General features: G+C 41.6%; 5 protein-coding genes across 6 annotated transcripts; 3 read left to right on the top strand and 2 right to left on the bottom strand.

Moving 5' to 3' along the window:
- Nucleotides 1-2,980: 2,980 nt before the first annotated feature.
- Nucleotides 2,981-4,108, top strand: NFU1 (NFU domain protein 1). Its single transcript, XM_089621562.1, has 3 exons — nt 2,981-3,382; nt 3,477-3,613; nt 3,807-4,108. Exons 1-3 carry the CDS (start codon nt 3,076-3,078, stop codon nt 3,996-3,998), a joined length of 636 nt encoding a protein of 211 aa, XP_089477688.1. The 5' UTR covers nt 2,981-3,075; the 3' UTR covers nt 3,999-4,108.
- A 46-nt stretch (nt 4,109-4,154) lies between these two features.
- On the bottom strand, nt 4,155-5,353 carry LOC149389988 (insulin-induced protein). Its single transcript, XM_089621561.1, is given in 7 exon segments — nt 4,155-4,232; nt 4,235-4,270; nt 4,339-4,390; nt 4,464-4,652; nt 4,719-4,769; nt 4,771-4,835; nt 4,923-5,353. Coding segments are annotated over 7 exon segments (738 nt in total). The 5' UTR covers nt 5,190-5,353.
- Nucleotides 5,354-5,871: 518 nt separating this feature from the next.
- Nucleotides 5,872-7,920, top strand: LOC149389987 (patatin-like protein 2). Its single transcript, XM_089621560.1, has 5 exons — nt 5,872-6,047; nt 6,150-6,587; nt 6,757-6,900; nt 6,985-7,457; nt 7,546-7,920. The coding sequence occupies exons 1-5, from the start codon at nt 5,916-5,918 to the stop codon at nt 7,592-7,594; spliced, it is 1,236 nt and encodes a 411-aa protein (XP_089477686.1). The 5' UTR covers nt 5,872-5,915; the 3' UTR covers nt 7,595-7,920.
- Nucleotides 7,921-10,767: 2,847 nt separating this feature from the next.
- LOC149389986 (myb-like transcription factor family protein) lies at nt 10,768-15,667 on the bottom strand. Of its 2 annotated transcripts, XM_089621558.1 has the most exons (16): nt 15,441-15,667; nt 15,272-15,358; nt 15,118-15,183; nt 14,962-15,021; nt 14,834-14,890; nt 14,601-14,730; nt 14,375-14,442; nt 13,414-13,506; nt 13,276-13,323; nt 12,602-12,775; nt 12,024-12,134; nt 11,545-11,640; nt 11,371-11,439; nt 11,245-11,281; nt 11,124-11,158; nt 10,768-11,056 (listed from the first exon to the last, which is right to left on the bottom strand). In XM_089621558.1, the coding sequence occupies exons 1-16, from the start codon at nt 15,552-15,554 to the stop codon at nt 10,979-10,981; spliced, it is 1,323 nt and encodes a 440-aa protein (XP_089477684.1). In that variant the 5' UTR covers nt 15,555-15,667; the 3' UTR covers nt 10,768-10,978. The 2 variants fall into 2 exon arrangements, with proteins under 2 accessions (XP_089477684.1, XP_089477685.1); XM_089621559.1 differs by lacking the exon at nt 15,441-15,667 and having other exon boundaries at nt 15,118-15,178.
- A 398-nt stretch (nt 15,668-16,065) lies between these two features.
- Nucleotides 16,066-18,010, top strand: LOC149389985 (uncharacterized). Its single transcript, XM_089622788.1, has 2 exons — nt 16,066-16,360; nt 17,085-18,010. Exons 1-2 carry the CDS (start codon nt 16,066-16,068, stop codon nt 18,008-18,010), a joined length of 1,221 nt encoding a protein of 406 aa, XP_089478914.1.
- Nucleotides 18,011-25,142: the final 7,132 nt, after the last annotated feature.

Here is a 25,142-nt window from a genome sequence, read left to right as displayed (position 1 = left end):
AGAGCGGAAGCCTCCAAACCCTCATCCAAACTCTTGACTCCTTGAGTCAAACTTAGCCCCTCGAGTTGAGATTTGAGTCGATTCCTCGAGTCGAGCCTCGCTCTTCGAGTTGAGCCTTGAGTCGGTCTCCTCGAGTCGAGCTTCGCTCCTTGAGTCGAGCCTCGAGCCGGTCTCCTCGAGTCGAGCTTCGCTCCTTGAGTCGAGCCTCGAGCCGGTCTCCTCGAGTCGAGCTTCGCTCCTTGAGTCGAGCATCGACTCGAGTCCTATCCGTCAAACAAACATTTGTGTCAAAGACCGGAAATACCAAGCATCTCAACGGGCCCGGAAGCGAGAGGATCGTGAAAAGCCCGCAGAGACGAAGCCCAGCGCGCGCCGCGCAGTGAGCAGCGCTGCCCGCGCGCCGCGGGTCGCGCGCCGTGCGCTGAGCGGCGCAGACCGCGCGCCGCGGGTTGTGCGCCGCGCGCCGCGCGTTGTGCGCCGCTGCCTCTTGTGCGCCTCCACTTGAATAGGGGTGCGTTCCTAGTCCCACATGGACGCCAAAGGGCCTCCTTAGGGTCCTCAAACACCTATATAAACCCCCTCCCATTGAGGGGAAATTCATCTCTTCATCTCCTATCGATACGCTCGATCTCTAACTCTCATCTGCTTCTCTTGATGCCATTTTTGGCCTGAAGCATTCTCTCTACTCTCTCTCCCGTTCTCAGAGGTTCCGAAGCCCTCACGGGAACTTCCCGGACGTCGCTCCCTCTGACCAAACGTTCTCCGGTGCTCAAGCACGCCCCTAGGGTTCTCAACTAGAGTCCCCCCCTTGCGCGTCTGTGACGCTTGACGCGCGCGCGACCTCCGAGGTTCTGACACGCCGCCAAGGACTCCTTGTGCCCCGTCTCCTTCATCGAGTACGCTTCTCCACCAAGGTTCTACGCCTCATACTGCGTCTTACACGCCTGAACTACGTTCTGACCTGATCCCACGCACGGGTACGTAGGCAGCCGACAACCAAGGCACGGTCACTCCTCCTCCTCACCCCCTACCTCTCCCGAGAGGCGGGTTGATCGGAGAGAACCTAGCTCGAGACTTTTGAGTTCACACTCTTGGCCCGGGTGCGATCACTTGGTCCCGCCTTGGATCGAACCGCCCGAGGTTTTTCATAGTTGTTCATTTTCGTGCGACAACAACTATAAAATATGGTAAATAATATTTCTAATTCGATTAACCCATATAACACCATAATCGAAACTCTGAAACTTTAATGTAAATAATAATTACAGTCGGGCCATTCGATAGTAAATATTATTTACCATTCGAAAAAGCAAAATACTTGTCTCCGATTTGGCGAACGATTCCATGATTCAAATATGATGATGAATAACTGGAAAAAATTTGGAATTAACAAACAAATAAGAACGAAGTTTTAAGAAACCAAAGAACCTAAACACCTACACTAGACAAACATAAACTAAGAAGGATTAAATGACTAATCTAGACGAACAGATAATATAAGAACAATAGAAGAACATCTACAAAATCGACGATCCTAAACATCTATTCCAAATGAGTCGTCGAATATCTTGGTTGCAAATCGCAGGATAATTTTAACGGTAAATAATATTTACAGTCTGACCATTCGATAATAAATATTATTTACCATTCGAAAAAAAATAAAATACATGTCTCCGATTTGGCGAACGATTCCATGATTCAAATCCGATGATGAATAACTGGAAAAAAATCTAGAATTAACAAACAAATAAGAACGAAGTTTTATGAAACCAAGAGCAATTTTGAAAGTATGAGAAATATGAGCTATTTCCCTAAATAAATAGATAGATGGGTTATAATTTTAAAGTCCCCGCTATAAGTAGGCTAGTTGTTTATAAATCTCTTAATTTAACTACAAATATGTGCATAATTATATTAATTTTGACAAATTACAAGAGTTTATAGAATAAATAAATAAATAAAATTGGTTCACATCTATATAAAGAGTCTGAATAAAATAGAAAAAGAAAATTTCGGCATAAATACCTAATGTTTTCGGAAACATACACTTAAATACTCATTCTTTTTTTTCGCGGCAAAAATACCTAATGTTAAGTTTCAATTCCATAGTTAAATAAATCCGTTAAATATAACAGAAATTCACATGAAAACCTCAAATTAAACATGATTTAACGTTTTTCTTATACAATTAACTTAAAATTAATAATATCATTTTTAATACTAATTTTTTTTAATTATAAACGAATTTTATGTTATAATTAGACATTAATAGTATTATTAAAACGATTTCATATTCATTTATTTATATTAATCATGTTTGAAAATATTTTTTATTAAAATGTTATAACAACACAAATAACTATTCGTAATCAATCAAATTTGTTAAATAATTGGTACTAACCATTAAAAAATTTGAATTAATGTGTATTATATAGAATGTAGAGTCATTTTTGATCTTTTTTTATCGAAAATTTTATAACAAAAAAATTAACTAAAAATAACTTTGATATTATAATCAAGCAATAAATAATATTACTAAAAAAGTTTTTTTATATTAAAAAATCAATTAAACATTTTCAATAAAAAGAATATTGTCATACTTGATTAATATAAATAAATAAATATAAAATCATTTTAATAATACTATTAATGTCTAATTATAATATAGAAGTCGTTTATAATTAAAAAAAAAAATTATTATTAAAATGACGTATTAATTTTTAGTTATTTTTGTGAAAAAAAAACATTAAACCATGTTTAATTTGAGCTTTTCATGTGGATTTCCGTTAGATTTAACGGATTTATTTAACGGTGGAATTAAAATCTAATATTAGGTATTTTGTCGCGAAAAAAAGAATTGATATTTAAGTGTATGTTTCTGAAAACATTGAGTATTTATGCCGACATTTCCTCGAATAGAAATCCGTTTCTCGCGGCACCGTGCGGGTCATCTAACTCGTGTTTACTATAGGAACCCGTACCTTCTCAAAATCACGAACTCAACTCAATCTCACTCTTCTCAATTTTAGACGACAAAACAAAAACCCAAAAATATAGCTCCGAGCTTTCTCATCCATGGCGTCTCTCACAACCACGGGACTTTCGTCCAAACTCGCACGTCCATCCCCGAACTTCTCACTCAAAACCCATGACCGATACCCTCAATCCCTGCCCACAATCCGACGCAGAGCCATCGCAACTGCCTCCGTCAAAGCTTCGACTGATTCCAATTCCGTCTCTTCTTCGTCGCCTCAGCAACTCGAACTCAACGTCGGGAACGTGGACTTGGTTCTCGAGGAAGTCCGACCGTATCTCATCTCCGACGGTGGAAACGTCGATGTCGTTTCCGTGGAAGACGGTGTCGTTTCTCTCCAGCTCCAAGGTCCCAATCGAACAAATATAACAAAGCTTCCTTTTTTGTTTCCGCTTTTCTACGATTTTCTTTTATAAGGCCATGAATGAGTTTGTTATAATAGGGGCTTGTGAGAGCTGCCCTAGCTCGACGACGACGATGAAGATGGGCATCGAGCGAGCTCTCAAGGAAAAGTTCGGAGACTCTCTCAAGGATGTTCGACAAGTCTTCGACGATCAGCCCAATGAAACCACCGTCCAGGTGAGAATGAAAAATTGTTATAAGGTTTGCTCATCTTCGGCCGAATCCTGTTAATTTGGGTTCAGTGCTCGTTTGAGTTGTGTGGACTATGACTAACTGACTATAAACATTACAAAGTTCTCATTCTCTTTTCGGCCATTCATAACATTTGGAACGAGTGACGAAGAGAGTGCGTTTTGATTTTGATTTGCAGGCTGTGAATGGTCATCTCGACATATTGAGACCCGCCATTAAAAACTTTGGCGGAAGTGTCGAGGTTCTGGCGGTCAGAGGCAGCGATTGTTTCGTAAAGTACTCGGGTCCCGACTCAATAGCTTCAGGTATCAAAGCCGCGATCAAAGAGAAGTTCCCCGATATCACGAACGTCTTCTTCGACAATTATTGATTAGAAAATTCGGGATCATCATCACTTTTATGTTTCTTCTGTAACCCACAACATTGTCAAACACACCCAAACCAAGGAAAGAATATAAAGTCTCTTTTGTTATTTTGGAATCCTGGATTGTCATTACACGTTGATGTATTTTTTTGTACTTTTGAGTCAGCCCTCGTAACTATGATCATCAGAGAGTGACGATTTGAGCCACCGCGATAAATTGATCAAGAACAGCGTGTAATGTAAGCGAAGTAGCAAGTGATTGTCCAGCTCACTAGTCCCTACACAAACAAAACTCCAATCAGTATTCTGTTTTAGAGAAACTCATTCATCATAGTAGTTTGATTACCTGGCCGAAGATCTGCATGTTTGGCTGTGGATAATACCAAAGGTGGAAGAACCTGCAATAAGTAAGCAAGCTTCAGTCTTCGAAAGAGCTTTCAACCCTAAAAGTCTGAAAGACAAATGCTTTACTTCATCAACGGAATTTTGGCAAATGGGCAAGCGATTCCAACGACGCACGCGAGAACGAACCCGATAGATGTTCGGTCGAGCCACAGCCATATCAGCTCGGCTAAGCCTAATAAAACGTAGGCCTCGACATTGTCTGCGATCCCGGCTTTGTACATTTCAGCGCTCACTTCCAAGAAAACAACAAGAGCTCTGCGCTTGAAACAAAGATGATATACATACCCCCGAAATTAATACAATTTTCTCGAAGAAACTTACATGAATGAAGAGACGGCTTTCTCTAGGATGTTCTCGGGAATCTCTGGACTTTTTTTCGTCCCAGAACAGTTGAAGCGATCCAACGGTGCAGTAGAACAAACCGAGCAGAAACGGAACCTATTATTTACACCAAAACCACAAATTGGGCGTCTTTTATTCACTCTCTTTTAAGGCAAAGTTTTGATATTTTTTTTTTTAATTTACCAAGATGTTTGTGTGAAGTGGGCCGATTTGGATCGCTCCTTGATCGTAGACCACAAGATCGACCCTTGCGTGCATCCCATCGAGCAGCGGGCATAAGATGAAGCCCGACCCAAAAAGCGCAGCCGCAATGGAAGGCCACGCGGTTGCTCTTTGATTTCCAAGGCTGCAAAAAGACTGAGAGCGCTTGGTTTTGGCTTTGGCATTTGGTTTGTTGATATTGAGATTGAGAGAGTTCTGAGGAAGCCAAGAAGTTCCCAAAAAGGACATGAAGTCATCGCTTGATTGATCTACCTCCTCTAACACTAGTGACCCTTTCTAGACATGAGAGATTACTGACTCAAATTGTATTCTTCGAAGTCAACCATTTAAAAAAAAAAAAAAAAAAAAAAAAGTTTTCTTTTTTCTTTTTCTTTTCATGGGTAGATCCTCTTCCTATCATCAATAACTCAAATGTAGTTTGTTTATAAGATAAAAGAGTACGTGGTGCCAAAAAAGCGCCATTCCACAATTGCCCTCCATTCAACTTCACTATGCGACTCCCATGATGTCTCACGTGCCTTGCATGTGAGGTATAAGGTTTGCTCTGTATACTGTTTTACGTACCGTTAGACTAAATAACCGTGTCTTATTTTTAAGGGTTTTTTTTTTTTTTTTTTTTTAATTGCAATGACTAAAGTGGGTATAAATATTCACAGAAAAAAGGGTCATAGCAGCCACCAAAGTGTGCGAGGACATATGACTCAGATGCGATGAACGTTATACAGTGTTTATATATATGTATATAGGTGCTTTTCCAACTGTATACGGAAAAGAAAAAGAAAAGTGAAAGCAGTAGTATAGCGTTAATTGAACCACAAAGAATATTCCAAATCAACATTCTTGCATTCAAGCAAAGAATAAACCTTGTCATTACATATCATCAACCCTATTTTTCCTTATAAACACATACATATAACAAACTCGCCAATTCTGTTGAATATTGATTGAATAATAATGGCGGATGAATCTAGACGGAGATCATCAACTCGTGGTAGCAAACCAACGACAATTCTAAGCATCGACGGTGGTGGGATTCGAGGCATCGTCCCCGCCACCATCCTTGCATTCCTTGAGCAACAACTTCAAGTTCATCATCTAAACATATAATATCTACCTAATAATAGTATATATAGAATGTTGTTTGTGTTGGAAGAATAGTAACCAAGTACAATCATGAATATTTTTCAGGAACTGGACGGTCCCGAGGTGAGAATAGCGGACTACTTTGACGTGATAGCGGGGACGAGCACGGGAGGCATCGTGGCAGCCATGCTCGCGGCTCCGTCAGTGGCCCATAATGGAAGGCCCGTCCCAGCCCGGTCCATCAACAAGTTCTACTTCGAGGAAGGGCCAAAGATATTTTCCGAGGAAGCCAAGCCAGCGAGGCAACAGGCGTCCGGTTGGAGAGAAGCCGAAGGCTTGTTCGGGAAGGTCTTGGGGTGGGTCGCTGTGGCCGGGGTCTGGGCCCTGACAAGGCTCAAGTCACCAGAGTATGACGGAATTCATCTCCAGCAAAAGATCAACGATTTTTCCAGGGACACGCTTTTGGCCCACACTCTCACCAACCTTGTTGTTCCCGCTTATGACATGCAAAACTTGCGTCCAATAATCTTTTCATCTCACCAGGTTGTTTCTTGTTCATAGATTTGGGAATTGGGTGTCAATGCTTTTTTTTAACAACAGTTAATCTCGGTCAACCTTTTGCCTAGTCACCAAAGTACCCTAGACAGTCTTGTTTTTTTAGCACAACAAAGAATGAACATTGATAATGTTGTAATTAACATTGTTGAGGTAGGCAAAAAAGAACAAATCCAAAGTGAGATTGGAAGATGTGATATTGAGTACTTCCGCGGCGCCGTGTTATTTCCCGTTCAGAAAGTTCTCAGCCGACGGTGATCACCACTTCCTAGTTGATGGTGGACTCGCTGCCAATAACCCCGTACTACACCCAACTCTAGAACAAAATCCTAAATTTTTTCACTAATCTTTTTGTAACTAAGTATTATTATTATGTCACTAATAGACATTGCTCGCGATACGCGAAGCCAAGATGATGTTACAAGTAAAAGAGAGCCAGCACAACTCTCAAGATTACGGAAACTTTCTAGTGCTCTCTCTGGGAACCGGGTCGTTGGAAAAGCGGGCAGGTCACGAGATCGGTCTAGGTGGCCTGCTTGATTGGGTGTTCAGCGTCGAGAAGGGACTCTCGCCGTTGTTCGACGTAATGTTTAGGGCAAATGACGACATGGTCGATATTTACACGTCGTTCATCCTCCGAGGCTATGGCAACAACTATTTGAGGATTCAGTATAACGCAATCAAACCAAGGGAGGCGAAGATGGACAATGCAAGCCGCACGAATCTCGCGAGGCTTGCTAAGATCGGGAGGGACTTGTTGGACCGACCCGTTTCGATGCCACATCCACACACCGGATTATTCCCCGACGACACAACTCAAAGAGGAACCGAGACTAGTAATCGAGTTGCACTTATCAGGTGACAACATTCCCTTCTATCATCTCACATTTGTTGTTTTTGGGACACAATAACCATAAGTCTTTTGACAAATGGATTGCGAATTTAGGTTTGCTGCGAGATTGTCCGAGGCAAGGAAGCACAAGTGTGTAGGTTAACAATGAAACTACCATTGCAACGTTATTCTAGTTCAGAGTCTAATATAATAACTCCATTGAATGGGAAATCACTCTAATAAAAGGTTTGCTAGTAATGTTATGTAATCTCTTCGGGTTAGAGCCGACTAATACCCATGTGGCCCTGGCATTATTGACCGGGAAATTACCCCAAGTGACCCAAATTGTTGCATCCATGAGAGAATTGAATAAGGGAGGTCCCAAGAATCTCTTTCTTGATTTTGTTTGTTCCAGACTGCACTTTTTTTTGTAAATGATCTGCAATATACTCTATGCTTGTAAATGATAGGGAAACTTGATAAACCAAGCATTGTGTGACACACCATTTGAAAATAAAACCATATTTTGGTAGTCTTAGGAAAACAAAGCATTTTTAGTGATGAAAAGTCATAAATGCCCTTACTTATTTTCTTCATTCATCAGAGTACATGAGTTCCCAATTAAATCAGTTTAACAAAATAGGAAAAAAAAAAAAAAAAGGGGGAGCAAAACCCACACCCACGCACGGCGAACCCACGGCAAATCCCACGCACGGCAAACCCCCACGCACGAATGGGTAAGTTTCGATCCCTAATTCGACGATATTTTGTAAGAGATTTGTTTGATTTCCTGAAGAAAAAAAAAATAGTTTGGTTCGTCATGTGGGATCCAGGAAAAAGTTCGAATCTGTTGTCTGTAATTTCGAACTTTATAGCTGTTATTTCGATTGCATTTCGAAGCTTACGATGCCCACGCCCTAATTCCTTTAAACTCAAATTTGTTGGGCCTTCTATGTACTTAACCAGTTGAGAGAAAAAAAATGGGTAAGTTTCGATCCCTAATTCGATGATATTTTGTAAGAGAGTTGTTTGATTTCCTGAAAAAATGAGTTTGGGTTCGTCATGTTGGGTTCAGGAAAAAGTTCGAATTTGTTGTCTGTAATTTCGAACTTTATAGCTGTTATTTCGATTTCATTTCGAACTTTTTAACTTGTACAGATTTGACTTCTAATGTATACTTTTTAACTTCTTAACAGGTTCAAACGTTAATATATGTTGTTTATTTTATGGTACTTGGGTGAACAAAGGTAAAAAATGGGAATATACTAATGAATCGCGATTCGAACTGCGTGCACTCGCGAAAGACATATCTCGGGCGGAGCTATTACTCGCTATGTACAAAGCTTTTTGTGTCGATGAGTCGTTATACGATTTGAAACTTGAAGTTGCGTATGTTTGGGCTGGAAGACCAATGCCTCCTCTCATTATGCCTTCTAATGTTTACTGATAATTACTTTGGTAGTTTTGGAGACTAGTTTTTTTTTTTATGAAATTTGGGTTTGTAATGTATACTGAAACCTCTGAAATCCATTACAAAAAATAACTGAAATGTCTGAAATTCAACACATGAATAACCTGAAATGTCTGAAATCCAACACATGAATAACCTGAAATGTCTGAAATCCAACACATGAATAACCTGAAATGTCTGAAATCAAACACATAAACTAACTGAAATGTCTGAAATCCATTACAAAAAATAACTGAAATGTCTGAAATCCATTACAAAAAATAACTGAAATGTCTGAAATCCATTACATAAAATAACTTAAAACTCTGAAATCCATTACATAAAATAATTGAAACCTCTGAAATACATTACATGAATAACCTGAAATGTCTGAGATCCAACACATGAATAACTTGAAATGTCTGAAATCAAACACATAAACTAATTGAAAACTCTGAAATCCTTTACAAAAAATAACTGAAATGTCTTAAATTCAACACTTGAATAACCTGAAATGTCTAAAATCCATTACATAAAATAACTTAAAACTCTGAAATCCATTACATAAAATAACTGAAAACTCTTAAATCTATTACATAAAATAACTGAAAACTATGAAATCCATTACATAAAATAACTGAAAACTCTTAATCCATTACGTAATAGATTTCAGAGTCTTCTAGCCCAAACATACGCAGCTTCAAGTTTCAAATCGTATAACGACTCATCGACACAAAAAGCTTCGTACATAGCGATTAATAGCTCCGCCCGAGATATGTCTTTCGCGAGTACACGCAGTTCGAATCGCGATTCATTAGTATATTCCCATTTTGTACCTTTGTTCACCCCAAGTACCATCAAATAAACAACATATATTAACGTTTGAACCTGTTAAGAAGTTAAAAAGTATACATTAGAAGTCAAATCTGTACAAGTTAAAAAGTTCGAAATGAAATCGAAATAACAGCTATAAAGTTCAAAATTACAGACAACAAATTCGAACTTTTTCCTGAACCCAACATGACGAACCCAAACTCCTTTTTTCAGGAAATCAAACAACTCTCTTACAAAATATCATCGAATTAGGGATCAAAACTTACCCATTTTTCTTCTCTCAACTGGTTAACTACATAGAAGGCCCAACAAATTTGAGTTTAAAGGAATTAGGGCATGGGCATCGTAAGCTTCGAAATGCAATCGAAATAACAGCTATAAAGTTCGAAATTACAGACAACAAATTCGAACTTTTTTCCTGGATCCTACATGACGAACCCAAACTCCTTTTTTCAGGAAATCAAACAACTCTCTTACAAAATATCATCGAATTAGGGATCAAAACTTACCCATTTTTCTTCTCTCAACTGGTTAACTACATAGAAGGCCCAACAAATTTGAGTTTAAAGGAATTAGGGCGTGGGCATCGTAAGCTTCGAAATGCAATCGAAATAACAGCTATAAAGTTCGAAATTACAGACAACAAATTCGAACTTTTTTCCTGGATCCTACATGACGAACCCACTCTTTTTTTTTTTTTTTTTTAAAATCAAACAAATCTCTTACAAAATATTGTCGAATTAGGGATCGAAACTTACCCATTCGTGCGTGAGGGTTTGCCGTGCGTGGGTTCGCCGTGTGTGGGTGTGGATTTTGCTCCTTTTTTTTTTTTTTTTTTTTTTCTATTTTGTTAAATTGATTTAATTGAGAACTCATGTACTTTGATGAAGGAAGAAAATAAGTTAGGACATTTATGACTTTTCATCACTAAAAATGCTTGGTTTTCCTAAGACTACCAAAATATGATTTTATTTTCAAATGGTGTGTCACACAATGCTTGGTTTATCAAGTTTCCCAAATGATATTGGTGACGTGTTTACAGAGCATCACGATTCTAAAACTGAGATGAAAGAAGAAGAAAAAAGTTCATCTCCATCGCCCACCGGCTTCTTGGGTATATACAAGTATACAACAAATATCAGCTCGTCCTTTTTATATGAAGTTCCTTAAAATCTTAGTTATGCGACGACCTTGTATCACCAGATACATTTCAGGAGATGAGACCAAATAGACTCTGCAATGGAGAGATTATCATGTTGGGGACTACAAATCCGAGGCCTTAAACTTCCGAGGTCTTTTGTTCGCCGGAGAAGATGGAGCCTCTGATATCCTTCCTGGAGCCTGAAATATTCAAAATGTTGTTGATTAATAAATAATAATAATAATAATAATAATTTGGCGTATATACCTTGCGCTTCTGGTCCCTTTTACCGATCCTTTCGCCTGAAAACATTAAAATACAAAAACAAAACAAATTGAATCATCTCAGAAACAGACTACACAAGTTTCAGATGGCATTGATACATTACCTCCGTGGCTCATTGAGTCTGGAACGAACATGCGATCCTAGTTCCCACAATGGTAAAGCTATTAGTATAATTATAAAATAAGATATAAAAAACAATTCAAGCAAACCGACTTTAAGGTATACTGACCTTGGGTGTCCCTGGGGTTTCATAAGGATTGTCACGAAACAATGAACCTTCTGCTTCCTTGTACTGCAACTGATAACCATATATATTTAATGACAGAGCAAAGAGAAGATACAAGCCTCGTGTACACCCAACTTATTTGGTTGAAAAAATGATCTAAAATAGAACCTCTAATACCTGCTTCTGCAGATTGAGTAGAGTTAGTATTTCTTTCCTTAGCTCAAGATGCTCACCACAGACGGCTTTAGTTGGAACTCTTGGCTTTAGATTAACCTGTGAAGATTCAAGGCACCACTAATTACTCATGGCTTTATAAAATCGTCTCTCGGCCCGGAAAAAAACATTAAACAGGTAATAACAATAATTTAACAATATATTGCGGACGAGTTGAGTCCCAATTTACATGTTCTCAAAGAATTGCATACGCCATAAAATGGTCACTGTTATTTTTTGTATTAACCACGATAACAGTAGCATCGACAGAAAGAGTAACCCACGTACAAAAAAATTGAGTTAAAACGAGATACTTCACCAGAGATAATGTGCGCGAAAACTCTAATTATTGCAACAATTTTCTAGGGCTTCATAAAATTGACAAGCATAATACGTGTGCCAAAAAAGAACAAGTGAATAATGAATAGAAAAAGTGAACAAACCCCAAGTTCTTGTAAAGTTTGCTCGACGCGCTTGATAGTTCTAAGTCCAGCAGATGCACTAGCAGCTTGTACCATCTGATCAAGTGCGTACGTTCTCAGATACACCCGAAGCTGTAATCAGTCAAACCACAAATCTCATAATCAGTTCCTATGGAAACTCTTCATATATAGATCAATGGCAGTGCAATGTTCTCTTACCATGACAACATGAGAAGATGATAAGGAGACAATGCCAAAAAAATGGCTTCGTAAATCATGAACAAAATTCCAAAATTGTCAAACTTTCATGTGTTTTTCAGGTCGGAATATAATTTAATTAACTCTTATCAAATTAATAAGTTACAGAAGCATGTAGACGTGTTTTAAGATGTCTAGGTGTTGAAATTCATAAAAAAAAAAAAAAAAATAAAATAAAAAGCTTCAAAATGATACTTCCAGGACCAGTTTGCACCAAAAATAGTTTATGAACACAATACGCGAGCTGATGATAATACAGGAATTAATTGTGCTATTAATCCTACTTATAAACCAAATATTAGTCTTCACGTCAGGGCTGAAAGAGTCATGAGAAATAATACCATTCGAAGAGAAGCAATAGTCGCGGCATTGTCTGGTATCGGCATCGAAGGTACAATTCCAGAAGGAGGCTGAGCAGTGTTAGAAGGTGATGGGACATCCTCTTGTGCATTGTTAGCCTTCTCAGCATTTTCAGTGCCGGCACTTGCAATGGGCAATTCAGGCTCTTCGGCAACCTAAGCGAGAAGGTGAAATTCATTAGTGCGGCAAGTAAATTGGTAGCTTATTTAAAACCAGAATTATACTATAATTCTGGTCTCATACTGAAGATCAGTCCTCCACGCATTATGTTACATTTTTAGCCAATACGGATTTTAATTATGGAACTAGGCTGTTTAAAATTTGGAAATAAGGATTTGTAATCACGCATTTTATTATTCAGAATTAAGGTTAACTAATTATGCAAAAAGGGTTTAATTGAACTAATTATGCAAAAAGGGTTTAATTTTGCTAATTATGCAGTGGGTCTCTTTTATATCCAATGAAGAAGCCTCCAACCAAATGACTAAAACTTTCAAAACGAGAAGAGATAGTGTTTTTGAGTAAAGATCAGTGTTCTTGGGTATTCTTGATTACAAACGGCTCCCATCACGAGATCCAAATCCTGAGCCGTAACACATGATTGTGAAATTCTGGCTTAAACAAACTAACAAACGTTCAGAAGTATCGAAATTACCTTTGCAGCAATCCGAGACTCTGTAATTCTTTTTGCTTCTGTGAGAACCTGCATGTGTGTGTGTGTGTGTGTGTGGATTAGGTGCCATACATGGAGGGCGTAAAAAGGGTGCTCCTAAAACCATAGACAGAATCAGACCTCCGTATCTTTTCGCTCTTGTAGTTTTGTTTGAGAGAGTACCATCGATAATGCTCGCTTGCGCTCTTTCTCTTGTGATACTTTGTAAGGTTCCTAAATCAGAGAGAGCATAAACCGGGTTAGTTTTTAGCATGGTAATATGATTTGACAAAAATGAAATGTACGAGAAATTTTTATTTTTAAGTTTTAGAGAATAATAACCATAGTTTTAAAAGGCGTAAACGGTAATCGAGGCGATTTATGTTTTTGAGGCGAGGCGTAAGCCTCAAGGCGTATTGAGGCGTAAGCCTCAAAAGATAGGCATAAATTAATTTTCTGTATAAATCTGGTATCATTCCAAAATAAATTTAGGCTGATAGTGCTTAGTTTTAACTTTCATATACTAGTTTAACAATGAAAACCCAAAAAAACGGTAATCTACATTTTAGACCAGGTTTAGAGTTATATATATCAGATAATGAAAACCATTAAATACTAGTTTTAGACTTAGATTCTGGTTATGTGTTAAAAAAACCCTAATTTACGTTTTATTAATCTTTTACTTAAATAAAACCCAAGAAAGGCCCAGCAAAAGCCCAGCAAACCATTAAATACTAGTTTTAGACTTACATTCTGGTTATGTGTTAAAAAAACCCTAATTTACGTTTTATTAATCTTTTACTTAAATAAAACCCAAATAAGGCCCAGCAAAAGCCCAAACTTTTAAATTGGGCCTTTAAAAAAAAAAAAAAAAACTGCCCTAATTCATGCGAATCTGGGCGAAAATTTTCAGAGCGTACGCTCAAGGCGCACGCCTAAAAACCAGAAGGCGCAAGTCGACTTTTTTTTTTCCAGGCTTAAGCCTTGAGGCTTTTTCCGACCGCCCCGCCTCAAGGCGCGCCTTTAGGCGCGCCTTGAAAACGCCTTTTAAAACAATGATAATAACTAAATAGCTATTTATGACAATCTATGATCCTCATACCTTGAGGAGAGGGTGACCTGAAACATCTCCAGAAGATGAAGCTCTGGCAACGACTACAGCTCGAGACACTGCAAAAAGCAAAAAAAAAAAAAAAAAAAAAAAAATTGAACAATGAAGTTCAATGACGTTCCATCTATTTGCGCAAGGAAGTCACGGGTACAAATAAAACTCATATAGTAATAACACGCGAAGATGCAAAGCAAACAGAACACAAAAATCGACATACCACTATAATACCGATCCTTCAACTCCTCCATCGTGCGAGACGATGGGAATCTATCAGCTACCACAATGAAGCGAAGATCGAATTGCTTGCACAGCTCAAACAATTTGTCTGTCTCTTGTTTGGTCCACATCTAAATTAAGGTAAGAATGGGAAATGGGTGTTATAAATTAAAATAAAAAAAATTCAGCATAAAAACGCTGATTAAATTAAAGTTGTCTTAATTTGATACCTACAGGATCAGCCAAATATTTCTCGTACTCCTCATCCGTGTATTGCACAACATCAACAGACTGCAATGCGTAAACAAATTTATCATTTTCACACGGCCAGATTACGATGCCAATTCATGTAAAAGTCGTACCTTGTTATACTTGGCAAACGAATAGTCGCCCGTTGGTGGGACTCCATTTACAACCCTGACCTGCGGATCAAAAACTCAGAAGCCCTAACTAGAAAAAACGGCAGATCTAAGCAATCGACAAACTTTCCTGGATTGGGAGAAAATGAAAAAGCTCACCCAATGAAAAAGCTGCAAATTGTCCTTCCGGGCAGAGCTAGTAAAAGGAAGCCACTGCCAACTGATCTAAAAAGGAAGCACCATCGACATCATTCAACATTATGACATGGCATGAATATCAGAGCTCAATACAGGATAGAACATAGAGGAAAACCTTTTCATCAATTTGAGGCCTTTTTTTCAGTTGCGACGGGTCAATTGTTGGCATGACCGGTGGAATTCCACCGGTAAGTGCGTAGACCTGAAGATTCAAAGAAAGCGAATGAGTTCTAATTCGTCGAAATCCGAACTCGCTCGAAAACCCTAGAATTGGAGAGACAAACCTCCCGCGAAATGCCATCTGGCTTCCTCTGTGAGTCCTTCGGAGCTCTGGGCTTCCTCTCCTGTACTGAAATCCCGGTCGTCTTTGGCAATCCCAGAATGTCTTTCGCGTCCATTGCGATTTCGACTATTCAAAAAAAAAAAATTATTGATTTTCAACCGATTAGGGATTTGGAGGTCGAATTGGGGGTTTTGAGACTCATCCTCTTAGAATGGCTTAGAATCTTCTACAATCAGTCTCATTTCTCAGGTATAAAACCTATTTATTTTTGGGGTAAGTGGGTTAACGTCAATTTTTTTTTTAATAAAAGACATATTTGCCTCCTAAAATATGGCGGTAACGAGAAGGCACCCCTCGTACTTTAAAATCTTGATATTGTCCCCTTAATCTTTGGTTTTTTTTCAATGTAGTCCTTCTGTTTATTTTTTTGAGATTCCGTCAGTTAACTTAACACGTTTTTGTCACGTGATAAGTAAAAATAAGGGTATTTTCGTAAACATACAATTTTATATGAATAAAAATAAAATAAAAATTGAAAAAAAATCCTATTGTCATATGTTGTTCTCACTTGGTCAAAGCTCGTCTAATTCCAATTAAAAAAAAAGCTCCTCGTCGAACAAACGAAAATGTCCAGAGATCCGGCGAATCTCAGGAACGAATTCCTCTGGCCGACCCACCTCGCAAATCTCATTCATCGCGATCCCCAAGTTTCTCTTTCGCCGCACCATCCCCGAGATGAGATTCTGAGCGCTTACATGAGGAACGATCTTGCCAGAGAGGTTGAGCTCGACGACCAAGGGGATCCAGCTGCAGATCTGGAGGGGAATGGGTCCGACGATTGGTTTTCGGCGAGATCGAGCTTCTGGAGGCTTCGTGGCTGTGCCGGAGAGCTAGGAGCGAACGCTCGTTCCGCGGGTCGGGGTTAAACTGGCTGGGAAACTTCGCGGGGACGGATGTTCGGAGGCTGAAGATGAAAGGCTCAAAGACCGTGTTTAAAAGCAATTCGGAAGGTGGTGGTGGTTCACTTTAACGGTCGGGCATAGAGAGAAAAACTGATGAAGAAGAAGAAGAGAGAGAAGCTTCAGAAGAGAGAAAAAGATTTTTGTTTTTTAAATTAATTTTCATTTATTAATTTTTTAATTTAGTTTTTATTTTTGTTAATAGATGTTAAGGGCATTTACGGACATTCCTTTACATTGACTAACAGATTAAGCTCAACATCAACAGAAGGACAAAAAATGTTATAAAAACTGATATTAAGGGGCAAAGTGGTCGATTTTATAATATAAGGAGTATATTATCGTCACCACCATAATTCAGGGGGTGAATATATCTTTTATTCTAATTTTTCCTCGAAAGTTGCGTAGCTTCTCGAGATAAATTACCAAATATTGCATATGAGAATAACATCTTAAAACAAGGCATAAGGCATATTGGTCTTAGGTCGGAATGAATGAGTTAAACTCAATTTAAGGATACACAAGTGACCGTCGAGCACATTGTATTTTTTGGGCTCTAGGAGTAATTAGCTAATAACAAAATTAAGTTTGTTAAACAATCAGGATTTTGTTAATTTTACAAAATAATCATTAACAGAAATTTACGTGTAATAAATATCTTAAATATCTTTTATTAAACATTTCAGACTTAAAACCAACCAACGACACCCTCACGAGGAGGAAAATTATTTCTAACCCTGTTTGCTTGTTTTGTAGATCGGCTCCCGAAACGATAACTCATGCAATTTGGACGTGCCCCGATGCCTATGCTCTTTGGCAAAGCTGCGATCTAGACCATATTATAGATCCCCGCTTTACCTCGGACTGTATAGGCTTCCTCTCCAACGCAGCTACGTCTCTCAGCCCCGACGCCTTTCGTTTCTTTGTGGCCTTGGCTTGGTCACGATGGACGTACCGCAATCAAGTAAGCAACGGTCAGCCTCGCCTCGACCCCCGATTTCTCTTAGACTGGACTTCCCGTCTCCTAGATGGTCTCCAGCCCCAGTCTCGAGATCCCTCCACTGTAGACAGCCCTCCACTTGCACGAGCTACTGCGAACTCCTTCAGCCGCGCTTGTCAATCTGCCTCCAACACCATCATCACTGTCGACGCAGCGGTCAAAACCTCCACCCATCACTGTGGCATAGGAGTACTTATCCGGACCACTTCGGGATTAGTACTCGCCTCCCGCATAGCACCTATCCACGCCATCCTTGCTCAGGATATAGCAGAAGCCAAGGCAATCCTCGAAGGCCTCCATCTTGCAAAAGAACGCAATCTCCACCAGGTCATTATCATCTCTGACTGTCTTGCTATTGTTCAGCTCATGTTGTCTACGACCTCGCCGTGCACTGAACTTGGTCTAGTTATCGACGACATTCTGGACCTCTCAGCCACCTTTGCAGCTTGCAACTTCCTTTTCTCCCCTCGTTCAACGAATGTCCCAGCTCACATTCTTGCTCAATTTGCTTTATATTTTAATAATACTGCTACTTGGGACAACAATGCCCCACCTCATGTAAACTCTGCAATTATTGCAGATAAACCTTTGTTTTGCACTGATGTGGAATGAAGTCTGGTCCTGACTTTTTTTTTAAAAAAAAAAGTCATTAAATGAGATAACCTTAACCACGTTTAATGACTCTTTTCATTCCCCCCCTCTCTCTCTCTCTCACAGCGATTAGTTTATTTCTCTGCTCCAAATTTTATTATTCATTGGCGCTCAAAGGCTAAGTTTCTGTAACAAATTTACGAACATTAACACAAATAAATACAAAAATACCGAAATTAACACAAATTCACATATGTAAAAAAAATAAGAATAAGAAGAACAATGTTTCAAAGAGAGGATTACCATATAAAAAAACACACAAATATTAAGAGGGTCCATTAGGTATATAGTTATATTTATAGTTTCACATTACTATATGTTGTCGGTCGTTTTCGGAAAACCCGGAACGCCGAGAAGATTCTGAAGAGCGGCAAGCCTTCCATCACAAGTCGCCGGCAAGCTTCCATCACAAGTCGCCGGCAAGCTTCCCTCACAAGTCGCCGGCAAGCCCTCGTGCCGAGACTCTCAAACCTTCGAGTCGAGCTTTGCTCCTCGAGTCGAGTCATTCTCCTCGAGTCGAGCTTCGCTCCTCGGGTCGAGTCGGTCTCCTCAAGTCGAGCCTCAGGCCGGTCTCCTCAAGTTGAGCATCACTCCTCGAGTCGAGCCCCGAGTCACGCTCCTCGAATCAAATCTCGCTCGTCGAATAGATACTCTCGTATTTCGTGTGACAAGCGCAATATTCGAAGCCCAAGACGGCCCAGCGAACGAAGACCGCGAAGGCCCACGAAAAGGCAGCCAGGCGCGCGCTACGCCCAGTGTGCCGCGCGTCGCGCGCACGATGCCGTGCGATGTGCGCCGCGCGTCGTGCACCGCGCGAAGGCTGCGCGCCTCCGCTTGACGGTGCGTGCACCCCTAGTCCCACATGGACGATAAAGGAGCTTCTTAAGGCCCTCAAACACCTATAAATACCCTCTCTCATTGAGGGGGAAGCCATCCAATAATTTCCTATTAAAACGCTCGAATTCTCGCTCTCCTCTGCTTCTTTTGATGCCATCTCTGGCTTGAAGCGTTCTCCACAAGTTTCTCTCGTTCTCAGAGGTTCCGAAGCACTCTCGGTAACTCCCGAACGTCGCTCCCTCTGATCGAACGCCGAAGCTAGTACCCAGGCACGCTCCTAGGGTTCTCCACTGAGAATCCCCTACGCGTCTGACACAATAGACGTGTCCGCAATCTCCGAGGTTCCGAGACGTCGCCGAGGATTCCTCCACGCTCCGTCTCCTTCGTTGAGAACGCCCACTCCCAGGCTCCGCGCCTCATTTAGCGTCACATACGCCCTGAACTACGTTCTGACCTGATCCCATACACGGGTACGTAGGCAGCCTATACGAAAAAGGCGCGGTCACTCCTCCTCTTCACCCCTCCCCTCCTTTGAGAGGTGGGTTGATCAGAGAAAGCGTAGCTCGAGACTTTTGAGTTCACACTTTTGGCCCGGGTGCGATCACTTGGTCCGGCCTTGGATCGAACCGCCCAAGGTATATAATCGTTGTTCATTTTCGTGCGACAATATTTTGGCGCTAGAAGGAGGGGACTTCCCGACCTGTTCAGCCCGAAATCCCTTATATCCACCTTCTTCTTTTCTTATGAAAACTCGACTTTCTCGGACTTGAGAGAAGATGAGTAGTCAACCACCCGTATGTTCTGAGGGCGTTAACAACCCCAATAACGTCACTGGGACCAAAAAATATTTCTTGCGCTCCCAAGCGCATGGTGACGAAGAGTCGCTCCATGAAGAGAGCTCGACCCGCTCACAATCTCCATCTCCAGATAGCAGGGACGACCGCATCCTGCAGTTGGAGGAGAATATCCGCCAACTGAAGGCAAAGAACGCGAGGTACCACAGCTGACTGGCTGCAAAGTGACCTACGCATGATACGGTGACCCCCAACGGGGATCCTGATTACGAGGGTACTGGCGATTTGAAGGATATCGAGACTTCTCTCACAAAGGACGGGGGACTCCCCGCCATGTTTGAAGCCGGTCCTTCGAACCCCTTACCCAGGACAGGTGACGCACATGCGGCTTCCCAAGAGGGTAACTCCCGATGTAACACCTACTGTAGTCATATTGTTAAATCTGAATGTGTGTGTATATATATATATATATATATATATATATATATATATTATTTCAAAATAACTTTACATTGTATAAAGACTTTCCTTCACTCCTTAGTCAATATTATCAATTAACTACTGTGGGGGTATAAAAACTCAAATATTAAAATATCGCTTCAGATGGGCTTAGGCCCGATTGAAGCCCACGATCCATTTGAGAAGCGGCCCGCGAAATCAATTTTGGACCTGACTCGCTCTCCGCAGGTCAAGTCCAGCAACATTTCCCGGTTCGATAGACTCCATTTCGTCCACGTCTTCCTAATCAGAATGATCAGTCAAAGAGGAGACTATGCCGCGAAGACCATATCTTGGACGACTACGACCTCGGCGAGGAGAGTGGATCGGGGAACACGTGTCTTCGGCCAGAAGGTTTCGTCTCGTCTCTAAATAGAAGAGGAAATGACAATTTTCACGGACACGCAAGCTCTTATTTCTCAGTTTTCGACATTCTATATTGTATTCTTACGTTTATTGCATTGAGCTCGGCCTGTTGAGTTCGTCACCTCGCCCGTTTGTAACCTTCTATATATCAATAAAATTAATTAATATTCGTAACATTATTATAGCTCTTTATTATTAAATCGTTTCTTATAGGACGTCTTTCTAAACCCACTTAAAAATATTTTAAAATTTCATTCATTAGTGATTGTTGATCGATCCGAAAATCGACATCAACAATTTGGCGCCGTCTGTGGGAAATTATTCAGAGAGACTAACCTCGGAAGGAACAGTTCGTAAATTTTTTTTTATCATGTCTTCCACTCCGACTCATTACGAATCCGGAGAGGAGATCCCCTCGGGGATCAGGGCAATCCTGGATATGCTGACCAAAAAAATAGATGAGCAAGCCGAGACCAACCGCGCTCTTAATGACCGGTTGGATACTCTCTCGACTCCTCGAAACATCCCAGATCCTCAAGTGGGATCCGGAGATATGACCGCCTCTGAGTCAGCTCGCCAAGCAACCTCGGTTGCGCAAATAAGCCGAGCTATCCCTCCCGGAGTCCGTCTGGATTTCTCTGGGATACAGGTTGCCCGAGGAGCAGACCAGTCTCCCATCACAAGCTTTCAGCTTGGGGGAACTGCTGGTGAGGTCGCGACAGAAGTCACGATCGATCCTTCCGGACTCCCTCCGCCTCCGCTCGGGGGAGCACCGTCCGGGTCTTTCCCGACTGATGTGGGACCTCGCCCTCAAGCGATCTATCAAACATTCACTCCCCAGCGTTTTGGCGGGGTGAATCAGACCCGTCAGGGCCCGGCCAATGTAACCGCGGTAAGTCCGGCACAATCGGGACCTCGTCTCTTTCACGATGGCGAACCCAGTATGACCGAACTAGACAGGTTCAAGGAATCTATAACGGCCGAGCTGAGAGCTATTCGTTCAGAATTTCATTCTGCGACCAGTTCGGTTCCCGAGATAGATCGTCTCGTAGAAGAAACGAGGCGAACTCCTTTCGCCAGAAACATCACTGAAGTGCAACTGGGAGATACCGGAAAGGTTCGCCTCCCACGGTACAACGACACCTCAAGTTCGAAGGCTTTCATATTGTCCTTTAGAGTCGCCATGGGACAGGTTATGCTCTTTGAGAGAGAATTAGAGGCAGGATACTGCCAACTATTCGCCGAGAGCTTGTTCGGACCCGCCTTGGAATGGTTCTCCAAACTCGAACCAAACTCCATTGATGGTTTCGATAAGCTATCGGCTGCATTCCTGAAACATTATTCAATGTTCGTGGAGGACGACCTGACCATAGCAGACTTATGGGGGATCCAATAGAGAGAGAACGAATCTTTGAAGGATTTCATGATCCGTTACAAGGACGTACTCTCGAAAGTCTCTAACGTATGCCACGAGTCTTCCATAACCTCTCTGAGGAACGGGTTAAGGCACGATTCAAAGCTGAAACTAAAGATGACTGTTAACCGCCCCCTCACACTAGAGGATGCAATTCATAAGGCCGCAAATTATGCAAAGGCCGAAGAAGAATTTGCTTCCTATGAGAGGCAACGCGCGGCCAAAAAGAAACCACCCTCCAACACTTGGGTGAGGCCCGTAAACGCTGGGACTAACCCTCACAGGACTAATCCCCACGACGCTGTACCTCACGCCAAAAAGCAACACGCCCCTCCTAATTATATGCTCAATGTCAACGATGACATTAAGGAGGCAGGCCCCCAGGCTAAGAAATGGACACGGGACCCCAATGCGTATTGCAGTTTCCACAAGGCTAACGATCACGACACAGTTAATTGCGAAACCATGCGTAAGGCTTTAGCCGAGAAATATGCGAAGGGGGAACTGAAAGATGTTGGTCTAGGACCCCCGCCGAAGAAGAAAATCTTCAATAGCAACAACAGGGGAAGGGGCAACCCCTCCCCCAAGAGAGCGAGACCCGAGGAGGAGGGGGAACCAAACTCCCCGCCGACTGTCGCAAAACACAGAGTTGACTTCATAATGGGCGGCTCAAAGTTTTGCAACGAAACGGTTAACTCCATCAAAACACATCAAAGACGATTGAGTAACCAAACAACCAAAATCAGACTAGAACAAGATGTTCAAATCTCGTTCTCTGAAAAAGAAGCAATTGAGACAACCGAACCACACGACGACGCACTCGTGATCACGATCGACGTGTCTAATTGTGAGGTCGCGAGAGTTCTAATCGATGGAGGCAGCTCTGTAGATCTTATTTTCAAGGATACCCTGGCAAGGATGGGAATCGATGAAGACGAGATTGAAAGAGAACGAACCCATTTAATAGGTTTCAATGGGTCCACTACTCCATCCTTGGGAACAATCAGGTTGCCCGTAAAAACACATGGAATCAACAAAATAGTAGAGTTTCAAGTACTAGACTTTCTCTCCCCCTACAACATTATCTTAGGAAGACCATGGATACATATGATGAGGGAATAGGAGAGATCCGAGGTAATCAGGCAACCTCCCGCAGTTGCTATCTCACTAGTCACAAACATTGTGCCAAGATAATTAAAGAAGAGCAATAGCAATTAATGAGCGTGGAGTCGGCCAAGAGCGTTCTCACACTAGAGGACCCCGACTCCCTCGATGCGCCAAGCACTGAATTAACGGTCCAAGTACAGCTCGATGGCTCCGACCCTTCCAAGTGTGTAGGAATCGGAACTAAGCTTAAAGGTAGCAGCAGGCGAGAACTGATCTGTTTCTTAAAACGAAACAAATCCACCTTCGCCTGGTCAACCGAAGATATGCCAGGAATAAGCATCGACGTCACGTCTCACCAACTTAACATCAATCCCAGTTTTAAACCAATAAAACAAAAAAGACGAAAGCTCGGTCCCGACAGGGCACGGGTAGTCAACGACGAAGTCGAAAGACTGCTCAGTGCAGATTCAATCCGCGAAGTGAAATACCCGGATTGGCTGGTAAACACTATCGTCGTAAAGAAAAAAAATGGGAAATGGAGGGTATGCGTCGATTTCACCGATCTGAATAAAGCATGCCCCAAAGACAGCTTCCTGTTGCCGCACATCGACCAGCTAGTCGAAGCAACCGCGGGGCATAAAGTGCTCTCATTCATGGACGCATTCTCAGGATATAACCAAATCCTGATGCATCCGGATGACCAAGAAAAAATAGCTTTCATCACCGACCGTGGCACGTATTGCTATAAGGTCATGCCCTTTGGACTAAAGAACGCTGGCGCCACCTATCAAAGGTTAGTCAACGAAATGTTCAAGGAAAAGATAGGGAAGACGATGGAAGTGTATATCGATGATATGCTAGTAAAATCCCTAAGGGAGAACGACCACATAAGGCATTTGGAGGAATGTTTCGAGGTATTGAATAAATATGCCATGAAACTCAATCCCACCAAATGTTCATTCAGAGTATCATCCGGAAAGTTCCTGGGGTATTTAGTTACCCAACGAGGAATTGAGGCTAACCTGGATCAATTACACGCCTTACGAGAGATGCCTTTGCCCCGTAATAGGCGTGAAGTTCAAAGGTTGACAGGACGCATCGCTGCCCTCAATCGTTTCATCTCTCGGTCAACAGATAAATGTCTCCCTTTCTATCGGCTCCTTAAAGGAAATAAATGGGACGACAAATGCGAAGAAGTGTTCAAAAAATTGAAAGAGTATCTATCGACACCCCCAATCTTGGCAAAACCCATTGCAGGGGAGCCACTCTATCTATACGTCGCAGTATCTCAGGCGGCAGTTAGTTGAGTACTCGTCAGGGAAGAGCAGGGGGACCAACGACCAATCTTTTATACAAGCAAGTCATTAGTTGATGCTGAAACTCGATACCCTATTATGGAAAAACTGGCCTTGGCCGTCGTTTCCGCCGCGCGAAAACTTTGACCATATTTCCAATCTCACGCCATAATAGTAATGACATCACATCCGCTCAGAAGTTTCCTACATAGCCCTAACCAATCAGGAAGGTTAACCAAGTGGGCCGTGGAGCTGAGCGAATACGACATCGAGTAGCGAGTGAAGACATCCGCAAAATCGCAAGTTTTAGCGGATTTCATCATCGAACTCCTGAGGGAAAGTCCCACCGTGACCGAAGTCGAAGGCACCTGGACACTCAAAGTGGACGGGGCATCATCGAAGCAAGGGGCTGGAGTAGGAATACACCTAACCTCCCCCCACGGTGAGACTATAGAACAGTCATTCAGGCTCGACTTCGTCGCATCAAACAACGAAGCCGATTACGAAGCACTAATTGCCGGACTTAGGTTGGCCACTGCAGTTGGATCAAAGAAAGTGGAAGCTTTCTGCGACTCCCAACTCGTAGCAAACCAATACTCCGGGGAATACGAGACCAGGGATGAGCGAATGGAAGCCTACCTAAAAGTTGTAAAAGAACTAACAAAAAACTTCGAAGAATTCTCCCTAACAAGGATCCCTCGAGGCGAGAATACTTCGGCCGACGCATTGGCTGCCCTGGCATCTACTTCGGATTCGGGCCTCAAGAGGGTTATACCAGTCGA

Source organism: Urtica dioica, chromosome 8 (assembly GCF_054948205.1).
Source record: "Urtica dioica subsp. dioica isolate 48M chromosome 8, U.dioica_male_clone48M_v1_H2, whole genome shotgun sequence".
NCBI lineage: Eukaryota > Viridiplantae > Streptophyta > Magnoliopsida > Rosales > Urticaceae > Urtica > Urtica dioica.
This window is presented reverse-complemented; position numbering and strand designations above follow the sequence as displayed.

Coding starts and splice junctions, on each gene's coding strand:
- NFU1 (XM_089621562.1), top strand. CDS start 3,076: ATGGCGTCTCTCACAACCACGGGACTTTCGTCCAAACTCGCACGTCCA. Junction 3,383..3,476: donor CGTTTCTCTCCAGCTCCAAG/GTCCCAATCGAA, acceptor TTGTTATAATAG/GGGCTTGTGAGAGCTGCCCT. Junction 3,614..3,806: donor CCAATGAAACCACCGTCCAG/GTGAGAATGAAA, acceptor TTTGATTTGCAG/GCTGTGAATGGTCATCTCGA.
- LOC149389987 (XM_089621560.1), top strand. CDS start 5,916: ATGGCGGATGAATCTAGACGGAGATCATCAACTCGTGGTAGCAAACCA. Junction 6,048..6,149: donor TCCTTGAGCAACAACTTCAA/GTTCATCATCTA, acceptor AATATTTTTCAG/GAACTGGACGGTCCCGAGGT. Junction 6,901..6,984: donor GACTCGCTGCCAATAACCCC/GTACTACACCCA, acceptor TGTCACTAATAG/ACATTGCTCGCGATACGCGA.
- LOC149389986 (XM_089621558.1), bottom strand. CDS start 15,554: ATGGACGCGAAAGACATTCTGGGATTGCCAAAGACGACCGGGATTTCA. Junction 14,443..14,600: donor GAAGGATCGGTATTATAGTG/GTATGTCGATTT, acceptor TGCTTTTTGCAG/TGTCTCGAGCTGTAGTCGTT. Junction 13,507..14,374: donor CAGGTCACCCTCTCCTCAAG/GTATGAGGATCA, acceptor TCTCTGATTTAG/GAACCTTACAAAGTATCACA.
- LOC149389985 (XM_089622788.1), top strand. CDS start 16,066: ATGTCCAGAGATCCGGCGAATCTCAGGAACGAATTCCTCTGGCCGACC. Junction 16,361..17,084: donor CGCTCGTTCCGCGGGTCGGG/GTTAAACTGGCT, acceptor TAAACATTTCAG/ACTTAAAACCAACCAACGAC.